Consider the following 21,419-nt stretch of genomic DNA (forward strand, 5'->3'; position numbering starts at 1 on the left):
AAAGAAAAATTGAAATGGAAATGACAGAGGAGAAGGCCACAATGAGAAAATTGGTAATAGTCAAATAGCTATGGTTAAAATAAATTCACGAAGAAGCTGACAACATCAGTCTAGCATTTGGCTAATCTTAGAATTAGATTCTAGAATAAAGCGCAAAGAAATTCAAGCAGAATAATCAAAGAAGGAATAAACACAAGTAATTCAAGAAACACATAAAGAAAACAAGCATTAGAAAATAGTAGCCAAAAGCGGCAGAAGAAACGTTGTCGAGTGATGCTAGAGACCTGATTCAAAATTTTTAGCGTAGCTTCTTCGGATAGTCCCTTTTTGGAGGAAGCTGTACCATGATCCTTGTGCTCCTTCTGATCGTTCTTCGCAACAGCTTCAGTTTCTTGCTCTCGATAATGATGGTTGTGGTAAGGATTAGGGTGATGATTTCGCATAGACATGTGATGAACTGGAACCAAGTGAGGTGGCACAGGCACGGGGAGGTGGAAACCCGTGCCCGGCGGAGGAGGAGGAGAATACACGTGCATCATCCCAAGGGGCGGAGGAGGAGGGATCATCATCCTCAGACTTTGCTGCTGCTGCTGCTGCTGCTGAGGCGTCGAGCGAGTAGGCACGAATTCAGCCGCTTGGGCGTTGAGACGGCTGGACGACAAGTTCCTCGATAGTTGTGGATCTGAAGAAGAAGCGGATGATTGCGGAGAATCTAGGGTTTCCGGCAGGGCCATGATTTGGGGATAATCGAGATTTTAGAATTTGGTGAACTTTTTTTTATTGTAACTCTTTTATTTGGGGGGATAATACAGTAAATAGAAAGATGGGGAGACAGAGCGAAAAGGTGTTAATCTTTGACTACGTAGGGTCTACTGGCTGGCTTGAGTGAGAGTGAGAGGACCGTGCCTGCGATGGGGGAGGAGGGGAGGCGAGGCCGAGGGAGAAGACAATGGAGAGGATTTCTCGGCCTTTACTCAACCTTCATACTGCCCTATTTATATCCACCAGCGACTCCAAGTACGTTCATTACACGAGAAGTTATTTTTGGCAAAAATCATCAAAGGTCCCTGTATTTTTAGAAAAAACTAATGTGACCTTTGTATTTTTTTTCAATGTGGCCCTCTAACTTTTTTTGTTGTATTCCTTCAAAAGGTTGAAATTTTCAACTTAGATTTAGCTTGTTTAGACAAACTATTCTCTTTCTACTTGTTTCGTCTACCGCTTCATTTTTTATATGCCTCGTCTAGATCTAATTCATCACTGCTGGTTTTTGTTGCTCGTATGTTGTCTTGGGTTTGTCAAGAGAGAATCTTGTTCGTTGGTTAAATTTCAACAATTATTGTTTCTTCATCTATTTTTCGATCTTTACTGGTCTGTAATTTCAACAACCATTTGTTGTTGCATGTTTTTTTTCTTTGTTGCTAACTGCATGTTCTTTTAGCCGTTATAGATCCATATCAGATTGAAGTTTCATTCTAGATCTCAACAGAGTAAAATCAATATTATTCTATTTTCTTCTCTTTTAACACTAGGCTTTTAGCAATAATAATAACAATAGCATTATATAAATTAAAATCCTATTAAGTAACCAACTAGGCTTCTTAGTACCCCTCAATTTTCTGGCGTTTATTGGTGCATCTTTTGTCTTCTTTGGATTCCTTTTTCATAGTTTCTCATAGCTTCGGCTATAGATGATTACTTGAGGTCATGTCTTTCTTCTAGATCCCATAGGGCGTATAGGGGGAGAGCTCGACAGAGTGGTAGCAAGGAGACTAGACTTAGAGTTTGTTCGTTGAATGTAGGCACATTGAATGTTAGGCTGTTGGAGCTGACCGACGTACTAAGTAATAGAAAAATAGATTTTGCATGTATTCAAGAGACTAGGTGGAAAGGGGCTCGCACCAGAGAGTGTAACGGGTACAAGTTGTGTTGTTCAGGCATAGATAACACTAGAAATGGGGTGGGTATCTTGGTATCCTCTAGGCTCAAAGAAAATTTAGTTGAAGTTTGTAGATACAGTGATAGGATCATGATGATTAAGGATATTATAGAAGCGGAAGTGGTGAATGTCCTTTTAGTGTACGCCCCACACATTGGCTTAGGGGAGGAGAGAAATGTTGCTTCTGGGATTCGTTAGATGATGTACTTAAGAGCATTCCGGAGGACCAAAGAGTTTTCATAGGGGGATACTTCAATGGCCATATAGGTAGAGCAATCGACGGGTATGACGGTGTTCATGGGGGTTTCGGTTTTGGTAGTAGGAACGAGGAGGGGTGCACGTTGCTTGAATTCGCTACTGCACACGATATGGTGATCACTAACTCCTTCTTTAACAAGAGAGATGTGAACTTGATTACATTCCATAGCGAGGGACATTATACCCAAATCGACTACATCCTGGTTCAAAATCGGGATCGATGGGCTTGCATTGACTGTAAGGTGTTCCCTGAAGAGGCATGTGCATCACAACACAGATTGTTGGTTTTGGTGTTTCGTGTACGCCACGAGCGGAGCACTCATAGGAGGGCTAAACTAGGTAAACCTATGATTCTTTGGAAGAACTTACATGGAGCGACAGCTAATGACTTTAGGAGTAAGGTTTTGTCTCATACAGGTTTTGGAACTATAAACTCAAATAATGCATATATATTATGGAAAAATATAGCAAATTCCATCAGAGAGGTGGGCAAAAACACCCTTGGGTTGTCGACAGGAAAGGTCAAGGAACATAAAGAATCGTGGTGGTGGAATGACAAAGTCCAAACTAAGGTGAAGACAAAGCAAACTTGCTTCAAGGAGTTTCTACAATGCAATGACGACGAAGAAAGATCGAGAGCTAAACAAAGATACAAGTAGGCAAAGCGAAAAGCCAAGAAAACAATGGCTAAAGCAAAGGATAAGGCATACAAGGAAATGTACAAGAGATTAGACACCAAGGAAGGACAAAACGGCATCTTCAAGCTTACAAAATCCATGGAGAATAGGAAAAAGGATCTAGGTAGCATTAGGTTTATTAAGGACAACAATGGTGTTCTTTTAGTGAAAGATCATGATATTAAGAGGGTTTGGGGTAGTTACTTCTTCGGATTATTTAATGACGGTGCCTCTCCCTATAGAGATAGTACCGTTGATGGGTCAGCCGACCATCATACTACGGCCAATGACTGCCCTACAAACAGGATTGGGATTGAGGAAGTCAAAATGGCTCTTAGAAAGATGGGGAGGGACAAAGCTGTCGGTCCAGATCAAATTCCTATCACTGTGTGGTTGTCCATAGGAGAAGATGGAGTTAAGTGGTTGACTAATATCTTTAATATTATTTTAGAGATTGCCAAGATGCTAGAGGAGTAGAGAGAGTCTACGGTGATACCAATCTATAAGAATAAAGGAGATCCCCAACGTTGTGGTAATTACAGAGGTATTAAACTACTCAGTCATGCCATGAAGCTATGGGAAAGGGTGATAGAGGCTAGGTTGAGACATATTACTAGGATTACGGAAAACCAATTTGGCTTTATGTCATGCAGGTCTACTATGGAGGCGATTCATCTACTTCGACGACTTATGGAGAAATATAGGGAAAAATAGAGATCTTCACATGGCGTTCATTGACCTTGAGAAGGAGTATGATAGCATTCCCCGCGATACGATCTGGAAGACCTTGGAAACGAGACGGATCCCAACTATTTATATCAGGGTGATTCGTGATATGTACTGTAGAACTACTACATACGTCAGGACTACAGTTGGCGACACCGAGTCTTTCCCGGTGGAAATCGGACTCCACCAGTGGTATGCTCTTAGCCCTTACATCTTTGCCTTTATTATGGACGACATCTATTGTGCGACACCAGACGGTGTTCCTTGGTGTATGCTTTTCGCTGATGACATTGTCCTAGTTGTTAAAATAAAATCTGAGCTATATAGTTGACTGACTACCTAGAAGACTATTTTGGAAGAAAAAAGTCTAAGGATCAATATTGAAAAGAAATAGTATTTATGTTCAAACTTCAGTGGGAACCAACACGATGAAGATGTAGAAGTATGCATCGAATGACACATTCTCCCCTCAAAGGATTGTTTCAAGTACCTGAGGTCTATGATACATAAAGATGGGGGTGTAGATGATGATGTTACACACCGTATAAAGGTGGGATGACTAAAGTGGAGGGCTGCAACTGGAGTTTTGTGTGACAAGAAGGTGCCTCTAAAACTTAAAGGAAAATTTTATAGAATGACAATAAGACCAACGCTGTTGTATGGATCATAATGTTGGGCAATCAAGAAGGATCACGTAAGGATGATGGAGGCCGTAGAAATGAGAATGCTTCAATGGGCATGTGGTAGGACTCTGTGGGATATGACACCAAACTCTGCAATTACGATGTCCATGGGGGTGGTGCCTGTATCCGAAAAATTGAGGGATGGAAGACTACGGTGGTTTGGGCATGTCCTTAGGCGACAACTGTCGGATGCGGTCAGGAGGGTAGAGTCGATTACAGTTGACGATGCCAGAAGGAGAGGACGACCAAGGAGGAAGTGGATAGACTGCTTGAGATCTGATTTGAAGGATTTAGCCCTTACCGAGGACATGACCTCTGATAGGAAAGTATGGAGACTTAAGACCAGGGTAGTCGAGTAGTGTGGGTCACAGTCATAGGGTGTAGCATCTCTGTCTTCTTTTTAATGCCTTTGTAGTTAATTTCTAGGACTTCTACTTTTTATACATTTTTGTCATTGGAATTTATGAAGGCTTATAACTAGGGTAGTGGAGTAGTGTTGCCTTAGTTTAGGTTTTAACCCATTTGACCTTATTCCTTCTCGTAGCTTGCTATCGCTGACTTCTGTGTATCCTTCTAATGTTTTCTGTCTATAAGCAGAGATTTTTACGCAAGGATTTATTTGCAGGGATTACTTCCCATTACAGACACGCATATAAAGACTGCATATGAAGACTGTTCAACTATATATTTATTGATTTATTTATACATGCATTATATTTTATCTTTATTTTTATTTTCTCACTGTCGGAGGTCTTCCACAGAAGTTACTCTCAACCAGGCGTTGGGGGCAGCCTACTATCTCCACCTCCTCCTTACCCAATTGTATATAGGAATAGGGTTTTGTTATTATTGTTGTATGTATGTATCGACTAATCCGGATCGGGTATTGTAAAGGCAAGAACAACCCTCTCAACCTAGTTTATTTTATTCGTAATTGTCAATATTCAAACTCCTAACCTTACTTAAGTGATCTAGTGCTTCATCCCATTGAATTAACCGGCAATTCTTTAACAAATTTAAAAATAAGGAAGTTACAATGGTAGACTACTCTATCCACATAGTATGTAACGGTGGAAGTTTGTGCAGAGTGGGATAAATATTAGAATTGGTTACCACTATTTGTAGTTCTAGATTGGTTATGATATAATTTAATTGATTTTTTGCGGCTTGTACCAAGTTATATTGTTTTGAATCACAGACGGAGTCAGAATCAAATATTGGCAGCATTCAAAATATTAAACTATTTGAAAATATATAAAGATTTATTAGGTATTAAAAAATCAACATAAGCCAAGTGACCTTAGTTATTAAGAGATTGTTGTTATTCTTAAGGTTCCGAGTTTGAGAACTGCGTATGTAGGGATATTAGTATTCATTATCAAATAGTTAAAAATATTTGTACAGATACTACCATGTATTCACCCTAAATTTATAATAAAAAATCAAAAATCACAAAACAACTCCTAATTTGTCTAATATTAAATTTACAATAACCTAAATTGTAATTAGACCAAAATTTTGAGAACACATACTTATCCTTCTTTAGTTGGACTTGTACTTAATTAAATATTTAATCATTCTTTTATTTTTAAATTTAAATATTTATTTTTATATGAATTAAAATATTATTAAATCAAAATTATATGGAATATATAAATTTTAATAGAGCCGGGACCCTTTAGCCCCAACAGATCTCCGTCCAATATATAAATTATATGGAATATTTATTTTTACTTATCTAGCTATTCAAGCCTTTTAAATAAGCAATCTAAAATTTATGTAAAATTAAATTTAAAAAAATTACATGATATAATGATATCTTATTCTATAATAATAATTGATAATGAAATTAGTCTGCTCAGTCAAATGAAGTTAAATTCCCCACTCTCACTCTAGTAATTGTGAGAAAAGATAGCCACCACTGGGTTGGACTTCACCACCCTAAACATTTCCACCATGAGAAGAGCTCTGCTACTAATCAACTGCTTCGTCCTTTCTATAGGCCACTGTAGTGGTCCACTTATCATGCGACTCTACTTCATCCATGGCGGAAAACGAGTTTGGTTCTCCAGCTGGCTCGAGACTGACGGTTGGCCCATCATCCTTCTCCCAATCAATTGTGGTTATTTTCACCGTTCTCGGACCCAACCCACTTTGGAAAACAAGCTTTTCTTCATCAAACCCCGTTTGTTCATCACCACTGACGTCATCAAAACCCTGACCGGCCTTGATGACTACATCTACGCCTACGGCGTTGCCCGCCTTCCCGTTTCGAAAGTCGCTTTAATCATCGCCTCTCAGTTGGTTTTCACCACGGTGTTCGCTTTCGTCTTGGTGAAGCAGAAGTTTACTTATGAAGCACGGGGATGGCAAAGGAACCCGTTTCAAGTACCCGATACGTTTTTGGTACGAGGACGGTTGGGGTACGTACCGCGGGGACGTGCCACGGTAGTAGGATACGACTGACTGAGTTTGGAGACGGTCAATGCTTATCCGGGGACGTTTCGGAGACGTCCCCAGGGGTACTTTTGGTTCTGCATGCTCCACTTGATCTTGCCTTCATTCAAATTGGAGTTAGCTCTCCATGTGATTCTCTGGTTACGAGGGAGGTGACCGGATCTCTGAGCTTCAAAGAATAGAATATTCTTACTCAAAGCTTGGTTGTTGTCATGACCAGCAAATACAAAAGGAAGGCAAAATAGAAGAAACATAGGAGCCATTGAAGACGATTTCAAGGTTTGTGAAAAGAAAAAAAAGGAAGAAGAAGCAATCGCGAGGATTAAAAGAAGAGTTAGTATAGGATTTAAAGAATTTTTGGTATAATTTCTAGTTGATCCCTAGCTTTTTAGGGTTTTCGAATTTGGCAACACATTTTACAGTATTTTCAAATCAGCCACCAAAATTAATTTGGGGATTTAGAAAAAATTCTCAAATGTTAGGATTTTTAATTAGGGTTAAATTAGGGTGTTACACCAATTTTCTATGAAGTATTGACTTTATTTGTGATTTTTTACACCTATTTATAATTTTAAATATTTTTTATATGTTGTACCATTGCCGTCCTCGTACCCTGTAATTTTAGAAATTGTCGTTTTCTGTCCCCGTATCTGTCCCCATATCCGTATTAGTACAACATAGAAGTTCACTTCCTACTCCATCAACGTCGTGTTTCTGTTAACGAAATACACATTTTAGCTTTGAACACGAGCGGTGATCTTCCCCAGAAAGAATCAAATAAGGAAACCTTTCGAGGTTTATAATGACGGTGAAGGAGTTTACGTACAAGAAAGCGAAGCAATAGATGAGCTACGCGCTCGTGATGGAGATTCGGATTGTGATGTGTTTATTCGCCACTGGCTTTCCAACCATCAAAATGTTCATCAACAACAAATTTGAGGTGATTCCAAGGGAGGCAAGGGAATTCGAGCTTGGGGAAACCAAGTATTACGTGATAGGGTTTTAAATAGCGTTCGTGGTCAACTTTTTGCTCACGTCGGGTTTATCATAGTTGCGGATATAACGGATGTTATTGCGGTCATTGCGGATATTTTGATCGTGAATTTTTTAATAAAAAAATCTGTTTTTTTTTAAAAAAAAAATAAAATAATGGAATAATAGCGGAATAGCAGTTCGCTATTGCCACGATTGGCCGCGATCCGTTAAATTGCGGCTGCTATCCGCCGTTATTGGTGTGAGCCCGCTTCACACCGTTATTTTTCACGATAACGGTTTCGGATACCGCCGTGACCGCAGTATAATGACCGCAACACCGTTATTCGTCTGCTATTTAAAACCCTGTTACGTGGTTGTGGTTATGAGTGCGATCATATGGCAGTGTTTCTATTTGGGAGTGATCGGAATAATCTTCTGTTCATCGTCTTTGGTATCTGGTAATGTGATTGCTGTTCTGTTTCCCGTAACTGAGATTCTGGCTGTAATTTTCTACAAAGAAAGCTTTCAAGGCGATAAGGGAGTGGCTCTTGCACTCTCACTATGGGGCTTCCTTTCGTACTTTTATGATGAAATTAAGCAGTCCAAGAAAGCCCACCTTCTTCAATCGGAAATGCCCTCACTTCCTAATCCTTCACAAGTGTTTAAAGGCAGGAATGGACCGAGAACGGAGAGGATAAGTGGGATATTCACCTTAAAAACTCTAGATTCTTATATATTTTAAATGATATATATATATATATATATTCTATTAATAATAGTAAAAATCTCAAATAATGAATATAAAAAATTACTTTTTTAACATTCTTATAATTTTATTTTTACAAATAAGATATATTTGGATTCTATCTGCAAATCTATAAAATTATTTGACAACAAAAAGTTTGACATAAACAAGTGCAAGAGTAAGAGTTCTGCATCAAATGTTTTGGATGTGGGTAAATTATCAAAATTATATAAATGTTACACGTGTGATTTAAGAGAAAAATTCAATTGTTGAAACACTTAAAATGATAATAATTATAATATTAAATACTTAAATTGATATTGAAAAAATTTTACACAATTAAATGAGAAAATATATTTAATTTGAGTATCTTAAAGGTAAAACTCTTCCTTCTATTTTCTTTAAAAGAAATCATATATTTTAATTAGATATTAAGACAAAACACAATACGAAAGTGTGTGAATATAACTCGATTGGCGTTTTGGTTAACACACACTACAACAAAAATGTTCTATAGCGGCGTTTATAGAGTAAACGCCACTAACTTAAAACATATAGCGGCGCTTACACTCGAAACGCTACAAAATGTTAACTTTTAGTGGTGTTTTGATTAAAAACACCGTGATAGAGTAGTAATTTAGTGGCGTTTTTTGACAAACGCTGTAATAAGTTCATCTATAGTGGCATTTTTTATATAAACACTGCAACAGGGTTCCTCTATAGTGGCGTTTTTCAATAAACGCCGCAATATATTAGTACTTTAGCGACATTTCTACAAAAACGCCGCTATATACTTGTATTTTAGCGGCGTTTGCTAAACTTTAAAATTTACCTCACCCTTTTCTCATGTTTTCCCCTTCACATATTTTTTTCATTCCCGCTCCCTCCCTTTTTGAAAAATCAAAATGTTTAGTGGTGTTAGTATGAAAACGCCGCGAAAGACTCTTACTTTAGAGGCGTTTGTATGCAAACGCCGCTATAGACTGCTACATTAGTGGTGTTTTTCAATAAATGCCACAATATATTAGTACTTTAGCAGCATTTTTATAAAAAAAGCCACTATATACTCGTATTTTAGTGGTATTTTTAAACACAAACGTTGCTAAACTTTAAAATTTACCGCACATTTTTCTCATGTTTTCCCCTTCACATATTTTTTTCATTCCCGCTCCCTCCCTTTTTGAAAAATCAAAATGTTTAGTGGTGTTAGTATGAAAACACCGTGAAAGACTCTTACTTTAGAGGCGTTTGTATGCAAACGCCGCTATAGACTGCTACATTAGTGGCATTTTTCAATAAATGCCACAATATATTAGTACTTTAGCAGCGTTTTTATAAAAAAAGCCACTATATACTCGTATTTTAGTGGCATTTTTAAACACAAACGTTGCTAAACTTTAAAATTTACCGCACCTTTTTCTCATGTTTTCCCCTTCACATATTTTTTTCATTCCCACTCCCTCCCTCCTTTTCTAAAAAATAAATGTTTAGTGGTGTTTGTATGAAAACACCACTATAAACTCGTATTTTAGTGGCATTTTTGTTAAAACACCGCAATAGTCATTTAATTTAGTGGCATTTTTTGTAATAAATGCCACCATAGTCATGTAAATTAGTGGCGTTTTTAATATAAACGCCGCGATTGTCCAATCCTTTAAGCCATCGGGTTCCAAATCCCTAATTATTTCATTCACAATTCCAAATTTTCCTAAACATCAGAGTGAAGTCGCCCCGAGAAACCATCATCATAAGCGCAACATTATGTCGCCGTCGCCAGTTTCTGGTCAGCAAAATGTATATATCTCTTCTCTTTCGCACTCTTATTTCGACTTTTTTTCTCCCTTGGCTTTGTGTGCTTTCGCCTTGCCTGTTTTGGGAGCAATTCGTGCACCAAAATTTACGGATTGTTTTCGAGGGATAACAGCAACTCGTCCCCCACTTGTCCGAAAATAGGCCCAATCTAAAATCATTCCTATCCTTATTTCTTACGTTTTCCTTTCCTTTTTTTTCTACTAACATCTCCTTTTCTTTAGATCATTTAATGCAATTTTCGCGATGGAAAATTTTAGTTTAGTTACTGCAATTTAATCTGATGAACTTCGTAATGATCGATTTAGTCCTTGTTGGGGTCTACCACATCGGATTTATGAAATGAAAGAGAAAAGTAGGAATGAGTTAAATGAAAATGGAAAAATGAATCCGTGATTTTAGTCTAGTCTACTTAGAGATGAATTTTTTTGCTTTGACTTTCATATGTTTGTCTTTTAGTTCTCCAAAGCCTGAGGGTTTGATTAGTTTTAGGACGATTATTTGAAGCAAGCGTTATGGAAGAGATGGAGAGACCACAAGAGTTCATTAAAAAAGAAATACTTCAAGAATGATCTCAGCCTTGAAGAGAAGCTCCAAAATGTCTCACTTGGAATGCTCAAGTATCAATGGAAAGATACAGTCAGATTTTGGAGTTCACAAAAAGGACAGGTATGATGTATTTTTCAAAAATAATTTTAACGAATTATAATATTGACTTTATAAGTGGTTGTTTGAAATTGTAGGACTGAGAGCATGTTGGTGTTGCTAGCAGGCAACAACAAAGTTTACTTGCACGGCTGGATCAAAGAGCTTTGCTTGTATAGCTAATAACAAGGTATTATAGATTATTCACATAGTTATTTGTATTCCATGTACATACTAACTCAAATTTATTAGATTATGGTACATTGTAGGAAAATACATATGGTTCTAAAGTTGGCCAAATCAAACTCTTCGACATGACAAATACAAGAAAGGATGACACTCCTATGACTACTGAAGCTGCATAAATTATGGTACATTTATTGGATAGAAGATTTGAATTATGTTTTATTTATATCTGTAGTATGACATTTTTATTTGAATTAATTATTTACTTTATTATTAGGACAAATTGAGGGAGAAAAGGGCAGAGTATGAAGCTACGGCTTCGAGTCATGGTCTTGTTAATGTGGATGACATTGAAAATCAAGCTATTAATGACGTTTTAGGTCCTGAAAGATATGGTCGGGTTCGCTGTCAAGGATCATTCGTTACTCCCACCAAATATTTTGGATCCAGTACATGTCATCACAGTTTCAGTCTTCCCAATTAGAAGTAAGTCGTTTAAAACAACAGTTGGCTGAAATGAATCAATAAATGGCTAACAAGAAAGCCAAAAATGAAGCAAGGGAAGCAGAGAGAGAAGCAGCAGAAGCAAAGAGAGAAGCAGCGGAAGCAGAGAGAGAAGCAACATATCAACAGAAATGTAAATAATTTGAAAATCGAATAGAAGCTATGATGCAGATGATGCGGAAAATATAACATCATAATCCACCATCTTAGGTTTTATTTATGTTATATGTTTTGTTAATGTTACTAAACAATGTTTAACTGCATTATTATTACGTTAATGTAAACTTTTATTTACTATAATGGATTTGATGTTGGTTGTTATGGAAATAGAGTTTGTTGTTATAGATGTCATGTTTGTTGGATAATGGAACAGGTTGAAAAAAATAGATTTGGGGTAATCAAAGTAAAAATCAGTTGTTGTCAATTTTGTGTTCATTAGCGGCGTTTGTAATAAAAAAACGCCACTAAATAACAAAAACAATACCGACTTTTTACATAAAGCGCCGTAAAAAGTTTAGATAATCTGCGGCGTTTGTATAAAAAAAACATCGGTATATACCAGACCTTTTGTGGCGTTTGTTAAAAACGCCGTTATAGATATAGAGCTTTTACGTCGTTTTTATCCAAAAAACGCCGCTAAATATCTCAACCTTTTGCGGCATTTTTAAAAAAGCCGCTAAAGATATAGACCTTTTACGGCGTTTGTATCCAAAAAACGTCGATATATCTCTCGACCTTTTGCGGTGTTTATCCCACAAACACCGCTATATATTCGACCTTTTGCGGTGTTTATTCCAAAAACGCCGCTATATCTCTTTACCTATTGTAGTGTTTTTTGTTATCAAACGTTGCGAACTTTAGCAGCGATGATTTGCCTAACGCTTCTTGCGGCGTTTTTCATATCGTCGCGAGCGTTTTTAGCGGTGCTTAAAAACGCCGCTATAGGTAAAACAAACGCCGCTAATCCTCTTTTTTGTTGTAGTGATAATGTAAATTAAGTAGAGGTGCTTATCCAGCGAGTCGATCGTGAGTTGGACAGTGCTCGACTCGTGCTCGCTAAAAAAAATTTATTGCTTAACTCGACTCGTTTCTCGTTAAGCTCGTTAAAATTGTACTCGACTCATGCTCATTAAAAAAAATTACTGATCAACTAGACTCATTGCACGTTAAGCTCACTAAAAAATTACCTTGTTTTTTTAACTAAAAAAATTACTAATACTATAGGAGGATATTAGGGTTGGATTTGTCTTTTTTGTATTAAAATAATATTATTAATTAATAATATTTTATTATTTATTAAAAATAATAGATTAGTTTACTTATTATTTTTATTATTTATTCATAAATTAATAATTATTATTTAGATTTATTTTTGAATGAAATAATTTTGAAGCAATTACTAAAAATATATTTTAAAAAATTAACGAGCTCGCGAACTTATCAAGTGTAGTTAGACTTTGCACGCTCAACTCGTTAAGGTCTCGAGTAGAGCGTTTACCGAGTTTTGAATGAGTCGAGTTCGAGCTGCTCAACTCGTTAAAGAAAATATTAATCAAACTTTGATCCTATCGAATTCGAATAACTTGTAATCTTTCTTATTTTTTTTAATTTGGTTGCATTGAACTTGTACCTTCATTAATTTTACCTAATACTTTGTTTCGGCCAAATTTCATACTCAGCTCACCAGTTTACGACCGTAAAGAACATCATCATCAAAATAGATCGACGAACTAACTTAGCAGAGTCAATGTATGCATCGACTGTAAAGAGTTGAGTTTAGAGTTATATTTGCAGCAATGGAAAAAAAAGGACAACTCCGTCGTTTTCTACTAAAAGATGTGAGAAAGAATTCATTAATTAATATAGATAGTTAAAGAAAATATTATTCTATTTTGAGGTCTCGAATTTAAATACTTGTGCTTATTATAAACAAATATTATTTTATATTTATCTTAGACTATTAAAAACTAAGTTTACCGAAATCATTAGTTTCAAGGTAGTTTGTATTTTTTTCCATTAGTAGGATGAACACAAAATTCTATTAATAGATTCCTGGCAAGTTTACACTAGCTGGAGCTTAGGAAGCTTTTCAAGCTAAGGGACGAGGTTACACCTGTTTCTGCCTTAGTTCCTAGTGTCCAACAGGTTACGGCTTCTTGATTGTGGGGGAGATTAGAAGGAAGGTCCCGAATGTGCCTTGACAGAAGGTAATTCGGCTCCCTTTACATGTTCCTAAGCACTCAATCATTGCATAGTTAGTCATTTGAGATAGGCTTTCAAAAATGAATATTGACGGTGATCCTATGTGTATGAATCGTAATGAGGTTGTAGAAATGAGGGATCATTTATTGTTTTATTGTCTTTTTTTGCGGGGTGTTTGGAAGAAGGTTATGCGGTTTGAGGAGGGATGAATTGGGTTGGAGTCGGGAGCTTGCTTGGGCTGTTTCTTGTTTGAAGGGTAAATCTTTGTTGGTTTTTATTTTGAAGCTTATTCGTGTGCTCATATTTATTTTGTTAGTGACTCCATTTTACGTTGTATACTTATAGTAGGCTTTCTACTTTTAAATGTATATAAATCGAAACTTATTAAAAAAAATATGTTCGAAGAATGAATTTATAGAATTGTAAAAGATATTAATATATTATCAAAAAAATATAAAAAAATTTAAAGTATATAAAAATTATATTATCTTCAGAGATGATTATAAGATCTTATGTTAGAAGACTTACTTTTAATTTTTTTTTAAAAAAAAACAAGATTAATAACGTAAATAAAAATAGACCTCTCCTCTGCCGATCCCTGCCGCCCGCCGCGTCCAATCTTGTTAACTCTTGTTCATGCGTTAAGTGCAAGGAAGACAACATATCTCCGACAACAGTCAACAGAGCCAAGGTGCTGAGAAATTAGCAGAAATGAGATTTGGCCGCAAAACACAAATAATATTTGAAGAAGAAAAAAATAGAACTAAGAAGTAGGGGTTGGCGTGGACAATGGCAACATCGTTCCGTGTTGGAGGGAAAGCCTTACCCTTTGGTTGACCCAACGTGGTTTCCGCTTTAGCAAAGAATTCCGAGCCAACGCCACTCTCAAACAAACCAACCAAAATGCCTTCCTTCTCATTCTCTCCTACTTTTCTTTTTCGTTTTCCATAAACAACGTTCCAAGTTGATGCCAAAGGCCTTTCTTCTTCTTCATTTTAATGCTCTACTTGTTTGTTTAAAAATGAAAATCATTGTTTGTTTAAAAGGGATGAACCGTCTCTGATGCAACAGGTTCAGAAAATGACTGGCAAAAAGGAAGAGCCACCTCAAGCACAAAATGTGAGTTTTTCGTTATAGTTTTTCATGAACAAAAATTGGACCCTTTTGTGTTTTGTCTCTGATGATTTTGTTGGCAGAAGATGGCTCCCAAAAGGGAAGAGCGGGAGCCGTCTCAGGTACTCATTTTTTTAAGCTCTGCTTTTTAGTGTTTGATCTTTGTGTTGAAAATCAATTTTGTTGTCTCTTAAGGGAGATGCCGCAGCAGCTACTCCAGGCCCACCCGAGCATCAGTCTTCTAGATCTGGAAATCCAGTATGAATTATTACTTAAATAATCATGCACTGATCTTTGTTATCACAAACTTCATGTTCACATTTATCTTTATGTATCATTTCATGGAAGGATTACATCTATGTTAGTTATGCTGTGCTTGTTATCAACCATATTACAACTGTTTTAATATTTTAAGTGCTTTGTTAGATCTGTTTCTCAAGCATGGAGTTTTCAAAATTGTAAAAGTTGGCTCATTTTAGGGCTTTTAAGCTTTCTTGTAGGTTTTAAAGAGTGGACCACTTTTTTTATCATCCAAAGGTTTGTTTTATTTGCTTCTGCAATTAAATTCAGTTCCTCATTTACCTTTCACCTTAAATTATATAGTACAAGAAAAATATGCATTGTTTTAAATCAAGATCCCATTTTTCTTTTGATTATAGGAATTGGTTGGACATCATGGAAGAAAAGATGGTTCATTTTGACACATACTTCACTCGTTTTCTTCAGAAGCGATCCTGTAAGTGATTGTACTTTGACATTTTGTATCTACCTTCCATGTACTCTTCCTTCCCTCTCTTGTTGCATTTTGTATACATTAGGTTTAGGAACCCATTGAAGGGCCTTAATGGAAAAAGAGAATGTTTTTCTCTCTAGAAGTTTTGAGTTTGAACAGTTATGCCAGTATATGTACGTGTTATTAATAGTTAAGAAAATTTTTGAACAGATGTTACCATGTAATCACCCTAACTATTCAAAAGAAAAGTTTGTACACATTAGGTTTAGAGAATTAATATACTGTTGTTTTACATCTCAGAATTCCGTATCTCAGAAGGGGAATGAAGTGAATTTAACTTTAGGTGGTATTGACCTCAACAATTCAGGCAGGTTGGCTTGCATTTCTGAAAATGATCATCAATTCTTGATCTCTTCTTCAAGTTGGAATTATTGACTTGTGTTACCTTTTAACATTTCTAGTGTGGTTGTCAAAGCTGATAAAAAGCTTATAATAGTACAATTTAACGATGGCCCCGATGGACGAACCTTCACACTCAAGGTTCTTCATCTATAATTTCTCTTTTATTCTTCTTTTTACTGTTTCGAATCATAGTTTCATCTAAAACTGTTTTCTTGAGTTGTTTTTCAGATTCATGGCACTTTAGTTTTACATTTCCATAGCTTGATAAAAAGTTGAGTTATGGGAAACTTCAAAGCCCAAATATAAAAAAACAGTGGGATGTTAGGAAAAATCAGATGACATGATCGGTTGTTCCATTTGTTGGTGTTGTAGGCCGAAACAATGGATGATTTGTATGAGTGGAAAGCTGCACTTGAGAATGCTTTGTCACAAGCACCAAGTTCTGCTAATTTAACTGGACAAAATGGCATTTTCCGGAACGATCAAGCCGATGTAGATGATGGTTCTAAGGAACCAGGTATATGTACCAAATTTCTAACTCCATTGGCTTCTTTGATTTGTTTATCCTATCATTTGAGATATTGATGCCCTTCTCTGTCTCTTTGTTAGTGAATGATAAACAGCCTGCGAAATCTACAGTCGTAGGCAGACCAATTTTACTTGCCCTGGAAGATGTTGATGGAGCTCCAACATTTTTGGAGAAGGCACTTAGATATATAGAAGAGCATGGTGGGTTTTTCTTTCCTTTTAATTGCTGCAATCTCATTTAAGTAATATTCTAAATTTGTAATTCCCTATACTGAATAGTCTAATGCATATTCAATCTAGTCATGGATGTACATGTTTGTTTTTGTTCATTTAGTTCTTGAGATACTGATATTATGGATGAGTTCCTGCACCATGTACATATTTAAAGCACTTTTATTCATGTTTAAGTAACTCAACAGGTGTCAAAGTAGAAGGGATCTTACGACAAGCTGCCGATGTTGAAGATGTTGAGCGCCGGATTCAGGAATATGAACAGGGTTTGTTCAGATAACCTCTTTGCTTACTGAACATGATAGAGCAAGAAGCACAAGCTACTTCTAACCCTTTTAGGTCTTGCTTTTTAATGCAGGAAAAACCGATTTTGCTTCAGAGGATGCACATGTCGTTGCTGATTGTGTGAAGGTATGCGGTATTAATTTCCGAAGATTCTTTCATTTAAGTTGCAAGATATGCTGACCCTGATGCTTTGTTACCTGATTTTCATGCCATTTTCCAGTATATCATCAGAGAGTTGCCATCACCTCCTGTTCCTGCATCATGCTGCAAGGCACTACTAGATGCATGCAGTAAGTCTTTTGTTCAAGTTCTTTTTCTCCAGTTTTACCCTGTAACAAGTTAAGTCGATAACATGTGTCAACACGACCCATACAATGATTAGGAACTCAGCATGGTTCTAGAGTTAATGCAATGCGGGCGGCAGTGTTGGACACGTTTCCTGAGCCGAACTGTCGATTGTTACAGAGGTAATTGATTCATAGTTGTGTGATTAACCATGTATTCTTTCTGCTACAACTATTTGGGAGCCTTGGAAATGCTTTATACATGAGCATTTTAGTGGAAAGAATGGGATTCATTACTTCCATAATCACAAATATCACCCTTATTCTTTGGCTTTTTGGCTTCTACTTCGGTGTTTTACTTTTTTTGTTCCTTAATTTCAGAATTCTAATGATGATGCAAGTCGTGGCTTCTCACAAAAATCAAAACCTGATGAGCACTTCAGCCGTGGCGGCATGCATGGCACCCTTACTTCTTCGTCCCCTTCTTTCTGGTGATTGTGAGATCGAAATGGATTTTGATGTGGGTTCTAATGATAGTTCAATGCAATTGCTACAAGCTGCTGCTGCAGCTAATCATGCTCAAGCCATTGTTATAACATTACTGGAACAGTATGATCATATATTTGGGGTGAGCTCTCCACAACTCTTCTGATATTGCTTTATGTAGTCACTATACAGACAAGTATGTTCCCCATAAATTTACAATGTCTGAGGCATTTATCTTTGATTCGGAATCGATGTTTTATTTTATCTGTTCTTTTCAAGCAAACATGATTATTGAATCGAAATTGTCTTTTCCTGAAGTGTATGTGCTATGTATTGGCACAGAATCTTAAGTGACTGTGATTGTCTTATAGAATTGTCTGTACATTGCTATTTTTTGGCAGGAAGGTTCTATTTCCTCTCAAGTATACACTGATACGGACGAGAGTGCAAGCGGAAGTGAGGAAGAAGCCGATGATGATGATGATGAGTCCGGTGAGGAAGATGAATCTTGTGAAGACGATGATGGAACGGAAGGGTCTGATGTATCCAATGATGACGAGGATGACGAGGATGATGATGAAGATGATAATGATGAAGAATCAGGCAGTGAAAGTGGCCAGTCTGTTACCAATGATCGGGATGTCAATAAGGTTTGTTCCTTACTGGCTACCATGGCATTTACATGTTATGGTTGTTCATAAACTTCAAAAGTGACAAGTAATAAATTTGAGTATGGAATTTGGAACATTTAAAGCTTTCTATAAAGGTGAAAAGATCAACAAATCAGTAATAAAAGGATAATGCACTGAATATAAAATTGCAGGATTCGGGTTCTTCAAGCTCAAGTACCGAGTCCTCTGAATCTGATGAAGATGTAAAAGCAACCAAGACACTTCCAAGTTCAACTCACAATCTACCGTCTCAAAATGATGATTTGAAAAGTAGGAAAGATTATCAGACCAAGTTGGAGGACACGTTAGCTCACCAAAATCAAACCCCTCATAGCAAACAATCAACAGCAGCCGGGAGTGGACCTGACCGGAAAGCTAGGCGTAACGCTGTTTGGGGACGTACCGCTGTAAGTGTTTTCTTTCTGCACTTATGATTTGTTATGTTTTTAGCCTAGTTGGTTGAGTTTCTCTGTTAGCTAATAACCATTTCCAAGTATGAATCTAGGAATTGGAAGTTACCTCATTTAACTAATAACTTCTCAAGTTCACCGATGGTTCGATGCGTTTATACTCATGCCTTTACTGATTATTCAAGTTACTGGATCTGCATGTCCAGGCAAAGAAGAACCTTTCAATGGAATCAACTGATGTTCTATTTGAAGAAGAGTAAGCAATGCTCCCATGATCTGTATGTAAAAACCTTGTATAAATTTGCCTGCTACCACTTGCTTTCCTGGTTATTCTTTCATATAACATACAATGATGCAATACCAACTAAACGTTGCATGCATCTTTTGAAGCATTCTTTCATGCTTAGTATGAAGCAATCTATCCTATTTCATTTTGTATTACCTAATTTGGTCATTTTTAGGATCGAAATTGAGGCTGAAAATTCTGACTTACAAAACAGACGTGGAGAAGAGGTTCTGCTATATATCTGCCTTTCGAATTATTATTATCTCATCTTGCATGGAGAGTTTTCATAACTAGTCATCTTTCTAATGTAGACCGAAGGTAATGCCAAACTCGAAGCCCGCATGGAAAGACGAAAGAAGGCATTGCAGGATCGTTGTCGAAGTCTTGAGAAAGATGTATGATTGTCAGGACCTTTTTCTTGATTTCTTTTCTGAGCTGTCCTTTCTGTTTCATGCATGATGTTATGCTTATAGGTAGCAAGATTAAAGGAAGAGTTGCAAAGGGAGAGAGATAAAAGAAAAGCTCTAGAATCGGGGCTTAACTCGTCTCAAGAACCTCGATTTCTCCCCGATAAAATCGATGAAAAGGTATACAATGGCCTACCTCTGACTTAAACTTGTGCACCTAATCCTTATTTTTGCATCAAACTTTAACTTGCTTGGTATTATGAAGACAAAGGCAACTCTCAAGGACATAGCTCAAGCAGAGACAGACATAACCAATTTGAAACAAAAGGTTAAAGATCTGCAAATGCAGCTTAAACAACAGCAGGGAACTGAAGCTGTTTTTAAAGGCTCAGACAAAGCAGCAGGAGCAGGCCAATATGTTCGGAATCATTGAATTAGGGCAGTGAACTCAAATGAAAAGGCGATGATATGAATTTTGAAGGGCATGATGTCCTACAATTCAGATAAAAGCTCAAGAATTAGGAGGTAAGTTTCCTGATAGTCCTGGAATCATTGTTTCTGCAAAGGACGTTGCTGATATCCTTGGAGAATTCACCTTAAGAGTGTTGATGATGCTTTGATTGCGGGGAAAGTTTACCGGGGAGGGATCAACGATTTTGCTAGGCGCAACTGATTTCGATTCCACCACACTAAAAGAAAAGAAACTGATAAACCGCCCTCTAATCCAAGATGAAAAATGTCAATTATTATGTGTCCTTAGAGTTAAGCTGAAATAAGGCAAAATGTTGGCGACTGGTTTTTGTTGTCAGAGAATCCTAGTAGTATTCATATGCATATGTAATTTTAATTCATGAAACATTTAATATTCTCATTAAAAAAATAATTTCGTAGAACTTTAATGTCTTTCGTGTACAACAAGCAAGCAAGCATTGTTGAGGCAGATGGGCTGAACCTTATGACATTCTTTTTTCAAGGAATGGCTGCCTTGATGAAGTATATCTCTAAAAACAATTTATGCATAATTTTACCAACATTTTTAGTAGTTTACCTGCCCTAAATTAACTTTGCTCATCCTGGAACTACCCAAATTCCACAATCTAATAAAGGAGAAGATTTGGTTTAAAAGCTTGTCCAACAATCAGTTTTCCATGCCTCCTGATCCAACGGTGGAAACACCTCTCCAAATATAACAGTTGCATTGTCCAAATGTTCAGATTTGACCATTGAATCTAACTATATATAATTATTGTATTTTAAAATAATCATCAACTGTCGCTTTGGCCGAGTGTTTAAGGCGTGTGCCTGCTAAGTACATGGGGTGTCCCCGAGATATTTTATTTTTATTTCGTTGGATTTTATAGATGCTTCTCTGTAGCTTTATGGTGGTGGGCCTTGAACACTGTTAAATATATATTAGTAGTGTTGTATAAAGATAATCATGGAGCAGTGGATTGGTTCTCAACTTTGGAAACTCACTAGTCTCGTCTCAGTACTTTATGGGTTAAAATACAAACTCCCCACCATAACGATTCACACAATACACAACTTAACTGCATTAATAGGTTTCATACACTAATTTGTAATATCATAATATAGGTTATTATATTAATTTTAATAATATTTCTATTTTTATAACCCTCATGTCATCTTTAGTTTTACAACCTATTATTTTTATACTACTATTAAATAATCAAGTCTAATAAAGTGCACGTCTAATTGGCATACTATGATCTGATTGACATAGATACATGCTCAACGTTTGTTATATGAGATATGA

General features: G+C 36.6%; 2 protein-coding genes and 1 pseudogene across 2 annotated transcripts in view; 2 read left to right on the top strand and 1 right to left on the bottom strand.

Moving 5' to 3' along the window:
• The window catches only part of LOC120146032 (la-related protein 6B-like), a 32,005-nt gene that overhangs the window by 8,276 nt on the left and 2,310 nt on the right, over positions 1-21,419 (bottom strand). Inside the window, exon 2 of the mRNA XM_039159701.1 lies at positions 285-742. Coding sequence (XP_039015632.1) covers positions 285-734 — 450 coding nt within the window. The 5' untranslated portion in view covers positions 735-742. The remainder of the gene's footprint in view (positions 1-284; positions 743-21,419) is intronic.
• On the top strand, positions 6,228-8,457 carry LOC120145938 (annotated as a pseudogene).
• LOC120145939 (rho GTPase-activating protein REN1-like) lies at positions 14,887-20,476 on the top strand. The gene is made up of 22 exons (XM_039159636.1): positions 14,887-14,925; positions 15,003-15,041; positions 15,115-15,177; positions 15,268-15,318; positions 15,420-15,456; positions 15,579-15,655; positions 15,953-16,023; positions 16,114-16,192; positions 16,427-16,571; positions 16,664-16,783; positions 17,002-17,079; positions 17,172-17,224; positions 17,319-17,388; positions 17,481-17,565; positions 17,764-18,010; positions 18,270-18,518; positions 18,692-18,946; positions 19,156-19,205; positions 19,411-19,462; positions 19,547-19,630; positions 19,709-19,822; positions 19,908-20,476. The coding sequence occupies exons 1-22, from the start codon at positions 14,887-14,889 to the stop codon at positions 20,073-20,075; spliced, it is 2,226 nt and encodes a 741-aa protein (XP_039015567.1). The 3' UTR covers positions 20,076-20,476.

This window comes from Hibiscus syriacus, unplaced genomic scaffold, assembly GCF_006381635.1.
Source record: "Hibiscus syriacus cultivar Baekdansim isolate YM2019G1 unplaced genomic scaffold, ASM638163v2 tig00110895_pilon, whole genome shotgun sequence".
NCBI classification, from domain to species: Eukaryota; Viridiplantae; Streptophyta; class Magnoliopsida; order Malvales; family Malvaceae; genus Hibiscus; species Hibiscus syriacus.

What these genes read in the sequence shown, in the direction of transcription:
- LOC120145939 (XM_039159636.1), top strand. Translation starts at nt 14,887, where the DNA reads ATGACTGGCAAAAAGGAAGAGCCACCTCAAGCACAAAAT. An exon ending in ACTTTTTTTATCATCCAAAG is followed by an intron (nt 15,457 to 15,578) that starts GTTTGTTTTATT and finishes TTTTGATTATAG; the next exon opens with GAATTGGTTGGACATCATGG. An exon ending in GTCGAAGTCTTGAGAAAGAT is followed by an intron (nt 19,631 to 19,708) that starts GTATGATTGTCA and finishes TTATGCTTATAG; the next exon opens with GTAGCAAGATTAAAGGAAGA.